This window comes from Anser brachyrhynchus, assembly GCF_964034855.1.
Source record: "Anser brachyrhynchus genome assembly, chromosome: 8".
Classification (NCBI taxonomy): Eukaryota; Metazoa; Chordata; class Aves; order Anseriformes; family Anatidae; genus Anser; species Anser brachyrhynchus.
The window spans coordinates 26,223,198-26,234,818 of NC_137702.1; the positions used below are offsets into that span (position 1 = coordinate 26,223,198).

Sequence of the window (11,621 nt, forward strand, 5' to 3'; positions counted from 1 at the left end):
ACAGGAGATTATTTTGCTTTGTGTATTTGTTTTACATGTTGGCAATTGTTATTTATTACAGTAGTTCATGCTTGCCACCATTCTGTTCTCCAAACGATTGGGAGTCATTACAGGTTAATAGTTTTTCCTGTCAGTGGTATGGGATTTTTATTTAGTGACTGCCAGAAGCAGTATGATAGCTTTTAAAATTCCATTAGTCCAAATATACTCAACATATTTGATATTCAGATAACAAATCTGTTGCACGTGACTTTAATATGTTTCTCTCTTTGATTGCTGGTCAGATCAGCAATCTGATCACTATCTTTAGAATTAATGATCTCATTTTTAAGTATAAAGCTCTTCTTGCTGAAAAAGTGGAATGTTGTAGTGACATGGGTTTTGTATTGTTAAATGTGAAAAACCTATACAACGTATACAAATTGCAGTGTTTCTGCAAGGGTAAATGGGAAAAATTTCCTTCTGGACTTCCAATTCTAGTGCATTGAAATTCAACTGAAAAACTAAGGGAGTGCAATTATAATTAAAAAATCCTTCTTGTTATTTATTTATTTATTATTTTTTTTCAAAGCGGGAAGGGAACTCTGGCAGACTGGGATATGCAGTCTCTGTTGTCTTTGAATAATCAGGGTGATGAGGTCACTCTGTGTTAGTTGCAGGAGTTACAGTTTTTTTCAGTAATTGTACCTAAGAGTCCTGGGATGGAGACCAAATCAAATTTGATATATTGCTATAGAAGGGTGGGTCACGGGGTTGCTTCTTTGATACTATAAGGAGATGCAGGAGGACTTGGCAAAGCATAAAGAAATACTGCTTACAGTTGGTGAGTTGCTCTTGCAAGGATTGGGAAGCATTTTCATGTCATCATGAAGCAGGTATACTGCGTGTTGCAAAACGCTTAGGAGATGTGTACACTTTAAAATAGATTCCCCATCGGAAGCTTATCCAGACAGTGCTAACTTCTAATGTCACCTGCAGCATGTCAAGGGAGGGAGATCAACCTGCAGCTGTCCGCTTGTGAAGGCAATGAATGTACGCGCTGACTGTGTGCACTACAAAAGGCCCAATGAACAATGGTGCTTGTGGAAAGTGTTTTCTAGTCACAGGGACTTGTTCATTCCCAGATAGAGGCTTCTATCAACATACTACTTAATTATGTGTTTTCTTTCTATAAAGAAAAAATAAACGACTTAGCCTTATGAATAAATACCAGAGCATAGACTAAAGGTTATTTGTTCCAGTATCATGTCTCCAGCCGTGGATGAGTGGAGCAATATGGCGGACATGAAGCGATATTTTCCCCAAATACTTTCCCAGCTTCCAGTTTTAAGTTCAGAGATTTCCTAAGTAGAAGGTGGAGTTTTTTAGGAAGCAGTCCTCAGTGCGTTGAACAGGAATTTTCATTAAATCACCTGTAAATGGGACTACCTGAATGTTTGAAGTTGTATGTTTAAAGGATTAGAACTTACATCTGCCCATCAGTCTTTCTACTTACCATTTTTTTTTTTTGGATAACAGTATAAAATGTAAAAATCATGGAAGTATGTTACATATATATATGCTTGCATAAAGCTGTGCACAATATATGTTGAGAGAGAGCGCTGAGTGCTTGTTTATGCAGAATTGCTATGTTTGGCTGATTGTTGTCAGTATTATTCATTTGAATTTGAGAATGCACAAATACTACTTGGCAGGTTTGTTGGCTCTCTTACATGTTATTTTCCTCTCCTAGTTGCGACAATTAGTTAATATGTGCATCAACCCGGATCCAGAGAAGCGACCAGACATAACCTATGTCTACGATGTAGCGAAACGTATGCATGCACACACTGCGAGCAGCTAAACAGACATCAGATCATGAAGAGCAGAAATATTCAAGTATTTTAAATAAATCATCCCACCTCTTTGTTTGTGTTACAGAAATGTAATTATTTGAAGCTTACTGTTGTGCTTTGTAAACGAATTTATATACAAGCTTTTTTGTTCTGTTTTTTTTGTATTTTTAACCAATTTGCAGTTTTAAGAGGTTTAAATATGTAAAGCATAACTTTAAAAGATACCAAGAACCACTTTTTTCCATGTTAAGTGAGTTCAAGTGTATTTTCTTTACTAACAAAATTGCATTCAGTTGGGCCTCAGTTCTAAAACACAGTTGCACTTTTGCACAGGATACAGATATTAGGCTTATTATCTAAAAGCAAAATGTCTGAATCTCTCACCTTTTTAGTAATTTATAGAAAGTATGAATCAGCACAGTTAAGTTTATTTTAATCTTTGTTCTAAAAGGGATATAATTATTGTAGAAGGTTATTGTATTTTATACTGAGTTGTAGTTTGTAGTTCTCAGCTTAAGAGTAGACGGACGACATGAATTAGTTCTGTGCTTGCCAAATGTGATGGGAAAATGGTTATTGGAAAAAGCCTTACACTGAAATTTTTGTAACAACCTTTTTCGTTTTTGTTATTCTGTCATAATGCACATAAAACATTTGTTGGAGGTTTTATGGGAAAATTTAAGGTGTTGATTCTGCAATTTGATCGTTTTCAATAGCCTTGTGCAGCACTGCCCTGGGGCAATACGAGTCTGCATAGTTAAGTCTTAAAACCATGCAGATGCTTCTTGTAGCAAATAGCGTTCTTTTGAGGCTAGCATATATGACAAGATCTGGTTAAAAGATGTGATCTTTTAAGTTACATCTTCCTGACTATTTATGTATATGTCACGGTTTGTAGATTTTTTGTATTTAAAATGATTTGAGTGACCTTACAGTACTATATTTAAATTGAAAGATGCTTTTTAAATACTGAAAGCTTTGGGAAAAGATATAGTTGTGTACTATAACACAAAACGTATTCTTCATGAAGATCCGATTTTGTATATTGAATCCTCAGAAGTAGTTTTATATCTAGCAAAAGTAAATTTTAGCTTTTATGTTTAAGAGAAAGTCACCGTTTTCATTTGGGAAATAAGTATTTATGCAAAATGTCTTACAAGTATTTTATTATTGAAAAGGAGATTCACAGTATTTTGGGTAAACCTTAATACATTGCTGGGTATGTTTAATGTTTTTATTGTTAAGGGGAGAAGGGTGTCTTCTTTCTAAATATGATAAAAATGGAGAATGGACTGAAATTTCTTGAGGTTTCAAGACTGAAATTTTTTGAGAATATATAAAACTGTCAAAACAAAATTATTACCAGTGAGATTGCTAAGAAGCTGTTACAGTCAGTTAACCCTTTTCCTTTTATAGGTAAAAAGAAGTCAGTTTAAAGAAGATCGGCAGTATGTACGTTCACACATTGCTTCTGTATGCAGCCAGTTCCCTGCACACTTGGAAGTTTTTTTTCACTATGCAACTTTAATTTTATCTGTTGTAATGCTCAAGGAATCCAACTATGAAGAATGTACATTGATTTTGAGTTAGGTCAGTTGTATTTTTTTTTTTAATTATAAATACTATGGGAATTCTGTGTGGCAAAATGCAGTAGTTATTAAATAGTATGTGTCAGATCCTCAGCTTATTTTATTACACAGTTTTTATTTTTATCTCCAGTTTTTGTAGGACGAATCCTTAGTTTTTCTTCTAGCTGGCATGTGTACTTGATTTAATCTTGTAGGACTCCAGTGGAACAGTTAGTAGTGAGGAAGCATTTGAGAAACCTTGGATTGTATCTAAAAACCTCTGTATTTGTTTTCCTTTATTTTCTGGTTGTTGAATTTTAAAAAATGATGGATATATTCTAGACCAGGTGTCATAGAGTGAAATGGATTGTGTTGGAAAAGGCAGCACAACACTTGCTTGCCTGCCAAGATTAGTTTTTAATATGCACAAGTACTCGAATTGTTCTTTACTGAAGTGGACTAGAGCATTCAAAAATCACTGAAAAAAAAAAAACAAACAAACACAATCAGGGTATTTGCATCTAATATTATGCATAAAGTATTTCCTCTTTTTCCTGAAAGTAACCAATAACATTTTTTTCCCCTTCTCTGGAAGGATGCACTGACTAAAGAAATCATGAGTTAGCAAATGTGTGTACTTAAGTGTGTATTTTTTTCTAGCGTTGCTAATGAAATCTTGTGCTGAGTAAAAGAAGTAGTTGTTTCTATTTTAAAATCTGTAAAATGGATGGTACAGATGACTTGGGTACCAAACTTTCTATTTAAGAAGCCTGTATGGGTTAGTAGAACTGCTTGTATAACTGGGGATTGTAGAACCTATCCCCCAGGTAAAGCACCTAGTAACATAAGAAAATGATAATGTCTGTTATAACACTTCCATATGTGCTATACATTTTATAAAGTGTTTTCCTTTATAAAACACCATTCTATTTTTTCGTATGTCGTTGATGGTGATATTTGGCACTATTTATTTTAAGCTATGGCATTACATGTTTATTTTCTTTAAAATGAATGTGTTAGGTTTCTAACCAAAATGTCTGACTAGCTTCCCCTTTTATTTCGGTAGTACTACGGTATTAGTGTGCTTCACGAGTGAACTTTGTGCTTTGAATGACATTGCATTAAAATATGTCTTCGGTCTTGAAAGCTTCCCTGCTGTGCAATAGCCTAATAGAAATAAAACTACGGATAGCAACTATAATGTAAAAATAATAGTTCTTCTATGATATTTTTCAAACTTCTCTTATTACAGATATATATGTTACAGTAGATGCTACCTATCTTGTGGACAATTTACTGTATCCAGTATTGAATTATAGATGAGTGTTCTTGACTGTAACGATAGAAAGTACATTCAAAAAATGATTTTCGTGCCATTTGTCAAAAATTGTATCTAAAAACACGACATCAGATATATTCACAAGTAACTCGAGTGCTTTTATCTAAAATTTAAATCTAAAATTACTCTCAAACAATATTAAAAAACCTGAAAGTCATAAAAATAGAGAAGAGCTCCTATTTGTGACCCCAGTCTTGTGAGCTCTTGTTTATAGATAGTGTTTTTTGTAGAATTTCAGTAATTTTGAGTGAACCTTGTATATTCAAAATGAATAAATTGGAATCAGTAGGGTATATATAAATGATATGCTCAGCTCACTTTTTATACTTTGTATGTCACTGTTTTGGTAGCACAGACTAATGTATTTTTTCCCCTCTTCTGTTACATTTTAATGATCCAGCTACCAGTTGTATAAGCAGGCAGTAGAAGTAGGTGTTCTTTCTGTAATGAGCAAAAACTTTAAAACCATGCCAATACACAGGAAGATGAAATACGGTATTAGATGCGTCTGAGCAGGCTGGTGTTTTATTCATGCTCAGGATTAAGAAAGCCATAAAGGGTGAAATTCTTGACAGTCTTGGAAAAGGAAAAGGACTTCTTGTGCCAGTGGTTCTCAGATAGCTCTGAATGGGACCCAGAATTGCCGTGATGTTCGTTTTTCAACTCACCGTCCACCCAGTCTCTGTCTTGGCTGCTGTACAGTGAGATGAGAATCTTAATGGCTGAATTGGAATGCCAGTGCCAAATGGCGTGTCGGATACTTGTGGGTTTAGGAACAGGAGGTTGATGTGAGGGAGAGTCAGTGAAGGCCTTCAGCTCCTGCTTTGTGGAGCGCTAATTTAATCAGGAAGTAAAGGTGCTGAACAGTAGTTTTAAATCACTGCTGTCCCATTATTTTTAATATTGTTTTAACAGTCTGAAATTTCTGCCATATGCCCCTCATCATCTAGTAGCCGGTGCCAGTGCTGGACTTCTGGATTTCTCATCTCTCGTTTGGTCTGGGTGAATAGTTAAACTTTCTGCCAAGATCCTCTAAGGGGGAAAATACCAATGCTAGACATGCCCAGTGATGTGGTTCTTATATTTCTGAGCATGATTCAATAGGGATTTTTAAGGTTCTTTTTCAAACTTTACTCCCTTCCCTGAGCCTTGCTCTTTTTTTTTCCCTAATTGTCTTATTCACTACTGTTCGTGTCTTCCCTTGCCTCTGCTTCATCTTTTCTGGTGTCTCATCTACCCCTCTTCCTGATTTGAAGTCTTCTGTGACTAGTTTTCCTAGTGACTGTTCATTTTTTTTTTTCTTTGTGACTTTGCTAAACTCTGCCTATTCCTGTCTTCTCAAATTTTATTCTTCGCCATAGGGGAACCCATTTTTTTTCTTCTGATAAGTACTTAACTCCATTGTTCTTCGTTCTGTTTTTCCAGCCTCCACCTTTGATTTCTGGTTTTAGACAGGCTTTCTTACTGCCTCAATCATTCCCATGACCTTGTCTTTACTAAGTACTGTTTGCTTTATTATCTCTCATTTTAAAATTCCCTTTCTCTGATCACTACCTGCTCTCTTTCAGCATATCTGTCTTTCTCTCTCCTCTACCCTGTCACTCACTCCTTTTGGGATCTCCAGTCTATTAACCTTTCTGACTCCTTTACTCTTCTCAGCTGCATCCTTTCTTCATTGGCCTTACCTCCTTTGACTCACTGGTCTTTATTTTCATCTCTGTCTGCTTCTCTATATGTGGTTTCTTTGGTCGCTTCTCACGCTGCTCTGTCTCTGTTCCTCTCCCCAGACATCTTGTCTTGTAATTTCTTAATTTCCAATTCTGCCTTTCTGAATATCTTTGAAGAATGGCAGCACAACAAAGCTCTGGACTCATCTCTGCTTTACCTGTTTTAATTCTCCTTCCAAATGGACTTTGTAACCACATTTATTCAATATTTTTTTTTCTTGTTGAGCTTGCTTCCAGGTTTGCTTTTCATTTTAGTTCTCCACCCACTTCTGACACAAAATGTATCTTCAAACCCTGTTTTTTACGTGAAAAGATCTGCTTTCTTCGAAATTGTTCTGCTTTCTCAGAATCTGTTTCTGAACCAGGCCTCTCTGCCTCTTACCTGTATGAGTTTTACCCCTTTTCTTTCTGTATATTTAGTGCATTTCTCACTCCTTTCTTGAATGACTTCTTCCTCTTTAAATCCTCCTCATTTCCTGTTCTCACACCCCTCATTGCCTTCACTAGCAACCAGGTTTCTATTTTCTCCCTGTCCTGAAGTGGGTAGCACCAATCATCTTAACTGGTTCTCTGTTTAACATTTTGCCCTTTATTTTCCATTTAGTAGCCCCTCATTTTATGTACCTGAACATCCTTCTCCTTTTTTGTTTTCCAGTCTTTTGTTTTACCCCACAATCTGAATGCCCCAAAGATCCAGTGCTCCCTTCCCCAGTTTGGTTCTCCCGTGCTTCCATCTCCAGTTGATTTCTTGAGTATCCAGGCACAGTCTTAGACCTGTTGATGCAAAGATCTAGTTTTTATTCCCAACTCCCTCCAGACTTTTTCTTACATCCCTGACAATTTTACTTGCCTCTCTATTTTCCAGGGCCATAACCTTTCCCTCTCTCTGACATGCCTGCCTATCAGATGTCTCAAAGTTAGTAATACCAGATTCCACCCCTCTTCACTGTCCATGTACTTCCTTTTATCTTCACTGTTTTAACCTCTATGTCAGTTTTGACTTCTTTTCCTCCCTTCAAAGTATTGAAATTGACAGGAATAAACTACTGTCTTTGGGCTTTAGCTGTTTCATGTGCTGAAGAAGGAACTCCACCAAATTACTGCTTGTTTTGTGTTTTTAAGGTACTTCAGTTCCACAAATTTGATCTTATTTTAGGACTTCAGAGCTGGAGTAGATCCTATTCCTCCAAGCACTTCAAAGGTTCTTGAAATTGGGCCACAATTTAGTTTTCTACCCCTTCAGCTACAGTTCTTGTCCTTCATTTCTTCATTTATTTACCTTATGTAACTTTTCTTGTTCTTTTTCTGCACGTACAGCTAACAGTTATTTTCTTGTGTTAAAGCAACTTGATTGCAATGCTTGTACCTTTGCTTCAAGTAAGAATGTGCTTAAGAGCTTCCCTGGCTGGATTCAGTGTTTGGCGTGATGCTCCTCTTTGTTACTGTCCCACCCCTACACTGATTTCTCTCATTTGTTGCCTTTTGCATCTTGCCTAACTGAAGATACACTATGTTACGCTGCAGGATAGCGGGCATAAAATTGAGCCAGCTGCAGATGAGGTAGCTTGTTTTCTGCATTGTTTTCTGTCTGTGTGTACTGTTTGACTTTCCAGTTTTTACATGCTTTCAGACTTAGAAGTTTGCAGAGATTCACTGATGATCACAGTGTCTGGCCTTTGGTTGCTCGTGGTTATTTTATCCTTATACATCTGTTGAGATTGAGAGGCAAAAGATATATTATGAATTTTCCATAAAACTAAGAAGTCAGGATTTTTTTGACTGTAGGATAGAGAGCTGGATGTCAGTCAGGTTGTGAATTTGCACTAGAATAATTTCTTTTAGAGGATCAGTTGCCAGTTGGCACAAAGTAAATTCTTTAAGTGTTTTATGTTTATTGTTTGTTGTCAGTTTGTATAATGTCATATGAGTGTTGAATTTGTTCTTCTACAACTGCCTTAATGATGCACGGAGGCCTGAACACCTTTTGTTTGATAGAAATCTTCTGTTCATACGGAAATTAAAAAAAAATAAGAAATCGGGTACATTGAGTCCTTCCATATAGTTTCATTTGCTTTACATTTAAGTCCTGGCAATAGAAAAGTCTCAGACTGGACAGGAGTGGTCCCCAAAACAGAGTAGAGATGTGCGGGAGTTCCCTGCTTCCTCTCCACCTTCTAGCTGCCTTTAATATATGGTGTTGGCAGTTTTCTGTATGCTTCATTGGTGGTTGTTTCTTTGATTTCAGTCACGCTGGACCATTGTAAAGATGATCCTTAATGATGAGTATTGCGTTTTCTGGTATAAGATTTTGTTGGGAGATGGGAAGAGGGAAAGATTCACTAATTAGTTTGAATTTTGCTGGTGATTGTTTGAAGCATAAATTGTAGAAGTGTTCATGTTGGGAGGGGCCTTGGGAGAGGTCTCTTAGTCCATCCTCTTGCTAAGAGCAGGGTCAGTGCTGAATTCAGAACGGGGCTTAGGGCTTCAAACAGTTGGATCTTGAAAACCTCCAGGGATGGAAGTTGTGCAGCATCTCTGGGCAGCCTGCTGAATGCTTAGCTAGCCTCACTGTAAGCGTCATTTTCCTTTTGTTTGGTCAGAAACTTCCTAGGTTCAAATTATGGCAGTTGTTTGTTCCCATACCACTCCTCAAATGTTATTTGTATTATAAAAAAGGTAAGTCAGATATTGAAATGGAGAACTGAAGATGTTTTATTTTCTCAAACTTGTTGCAAACAAATAAATATGTTCTTGTAGTACATATGTATCATCTATGTGACATGTACACTATATTCATTTATTAGAGTGTAAAATAAAATTTTTGTCAGTAAAACTTGATTTAAATGTTCTGTGATGTTTATGGCCTGGATGATCTCAGCAGTTACCTTCTAAATCTACTAGATGCTTCCTGTCAGAGCACAGTTCTGCCCACCTTGGTGAAGCAAGGAAGTCGAGATGCTGACCTAACGTGTTTCTGTCTTCGGGAGCATGCGTCAAGAAAGGTAGCTGACCACCAAGGACAGGAAAGAAGCTGACGTGCATCTGAATAACTGGTGATTATGGGAACTCTGAGCTCTCATTTGCTGGTGAAAACTTGCCTAGGGAAGTTTTTTGAAACTGAGATTTGTGAGTGAAAATGACTCCTGGGGGGAGGAGGGGGTGGGTTCAGAGCAGTAGTTTTGGTAAATTTTCCCAGGTATTCAGTGGGAAAGCAAAATTCAAACCTTATAACTTTTGTTGACAAACTTAATGGAAGCAAGTAAGTATGACATACAGAATTACAAATTTGACAAAAACTCACTCTTATGAGACAATTTTCTTAAAAAAAGAATTCCTTCTTGATCATAAGAAATAGTGTTTAAAAATGGTTGATTTGTTGGGGTGGTGGTAGCGGCAGTATATCATTTTTGTACTGGAGCTTTTACAGGGCATGTGTTTGACTTGATAGTTGGGTATTGCAGCCATCTGGCAGCTGGGGTCTTTTCTCTGCCCCGTTCCACAGCAGTGCAGCACAGGTGGTGGAGAGGATGTGGTGACTGAGCGTGCCCTGTGTGGCATTTGCTTCCAAGCATGGAAGTGGCATGGGGTGAAGCTGCATGTGCTGCTCCGTTCTCTTGCTTCCCAGCAGCAGCCACGTAGGCCAGAAATTTTGGCTCTGGAAAGCAGGAAAGTTAGAGGTGCAGTGTCAATGTGCATCTCTTGTATACACTTAAGTCCACCATGGTGGAATTTCATCTGATTTTGATTCATTTGTGACGACAGTGTAATTCAAAAGCTTAAAACAGAAAGGAGTTGCAAGTGGTTCAGAAATTCTACTTTTACAGAAGAATATGTTTTAAGGGAATTAAATTTTGCAGGATTCATTATGTGTTCTTAGAAATACTTTTTGTTGCTGATTCTAACACAACTATTTCAGACGACAATTTTTCCATACTATGATCTGTCAGAAGGATTAAAAAATGTTCCTGCTGTACTTTCACTGGAGAGGAGGAAACTGAATTCCAAGTCTGTTTTCAGAAGGAAAAGCCCAATGCAGTTGCACTGACCTCAGCCCCCAGAAAAGGACTTGTTGGTTGCCTCCAGTCTGACCAGGTGTAAAGGTCCACCTGTAGCTGGAAGGGGTTTCCTCCAGGGCAGAAGCTCTGCCAGGGAGATACAGGACAGCTTTCTGATAACCACCCTCAATGTTTTAAGGGGCTTGCAGGGGAGAAATGGGTCTTAAAGTGTTAATATTGTGGAGAGCTTTTTTAATTCTGTGCCCTGTACGATAGGCTTTGGAAACATGGGGGTCTCCAGCTACAATACTTATTGAGCACTTCAGAATTCAAAGGAAAGGCTGCTTGTCCTTTATCTGTTAGCTGGGAGATCTGTAGCATGTGTTTGGGGGCTAAAACACAGATTGACTGCAGAAAACAGTGCTCAGGTGGGAGTCTTTGTGGGTAGTTTGCATAGAATATCCAATAATAAAAACAAGTTGGTAATTTGAAGAACTGTGCACAGTCATCTTGTTCGTGTAATTTGGGTGTTCCACTCTAGAGCTTATGTGGTTTGGGGATGTCCTCAGCTTGGTCCACGTACAATAGCAGAAGTGAAGAGATCTGGTTGAATTTGTTGCTTGTCTTTTTAGTTCTACTTAGATCCATGTATGAATAAAATAGGAGCTTCAGTATTTGATTTTTCTGTTAGTTTACCAAACACTTCTTGCCTTAAAATTCTAATTAAAACATATATACAGAATTATTATTCCATGTATATTTGTGTGTGTATATATAGTAGCAAGGCTCACAAAGTACTGCATGCTTTTTTTTGGAAAGGTTTGTAAGTTACCTGTAGTCACCCAGATGCATTTGCTGTTCCTGACTGCTGCATTGTGCTGTTGCGAATGTGCACTTGGTTTCATTGTTAAAAACTAAGGACTGATCTTATGTTCATAAAATGTAAGACACCTTTAAATTTTTTCCTTATTCTGCAAAATGAGGCAATTATTTGGTCTTTCCAGAATGCTGCTTCCTGTGGGTGGGTATCAGTGGTGAGTATGGCCGTTAGCGCGGCTGGCGCTGGTTCGAGCATCATTAAATAGAAGCCTGCTGACACTGGCCATTGATCCAACCGGCAGCACAGGGCCTTTGGGCCACAATATTTCCTCCCCCAT

General features: G+C 37.5%; 1 protein-coding gene across 2 annotated transcripts in view; it reads left to right on the top strand.

The window, feature by feature from the left end:
• Positions 1–9,307, top strand: part of NEK7 (NIMA related kinase 7) — a 69,260-nt gene extending 59,953 nt beyond the window's left edge. For both annotated transcript variants that reach the window (XM_080601755.1, XM_080601754.1), the window contains exon 10: positions 1,733–9,307. In XM_080601755.1, coding sequence (XP_080457881.1) covers positions 1,733–1,843 — 111 coding nt within the window. In that variant the 3' untranslated portion in view covers positions 1,844–9,307. The remainder of the gene's footprint in view (positions 1–1,732) is intronic.
• The last annotated feature ends 2,314 nt before the right edge of the window (positions 9,308–11,621 follow it).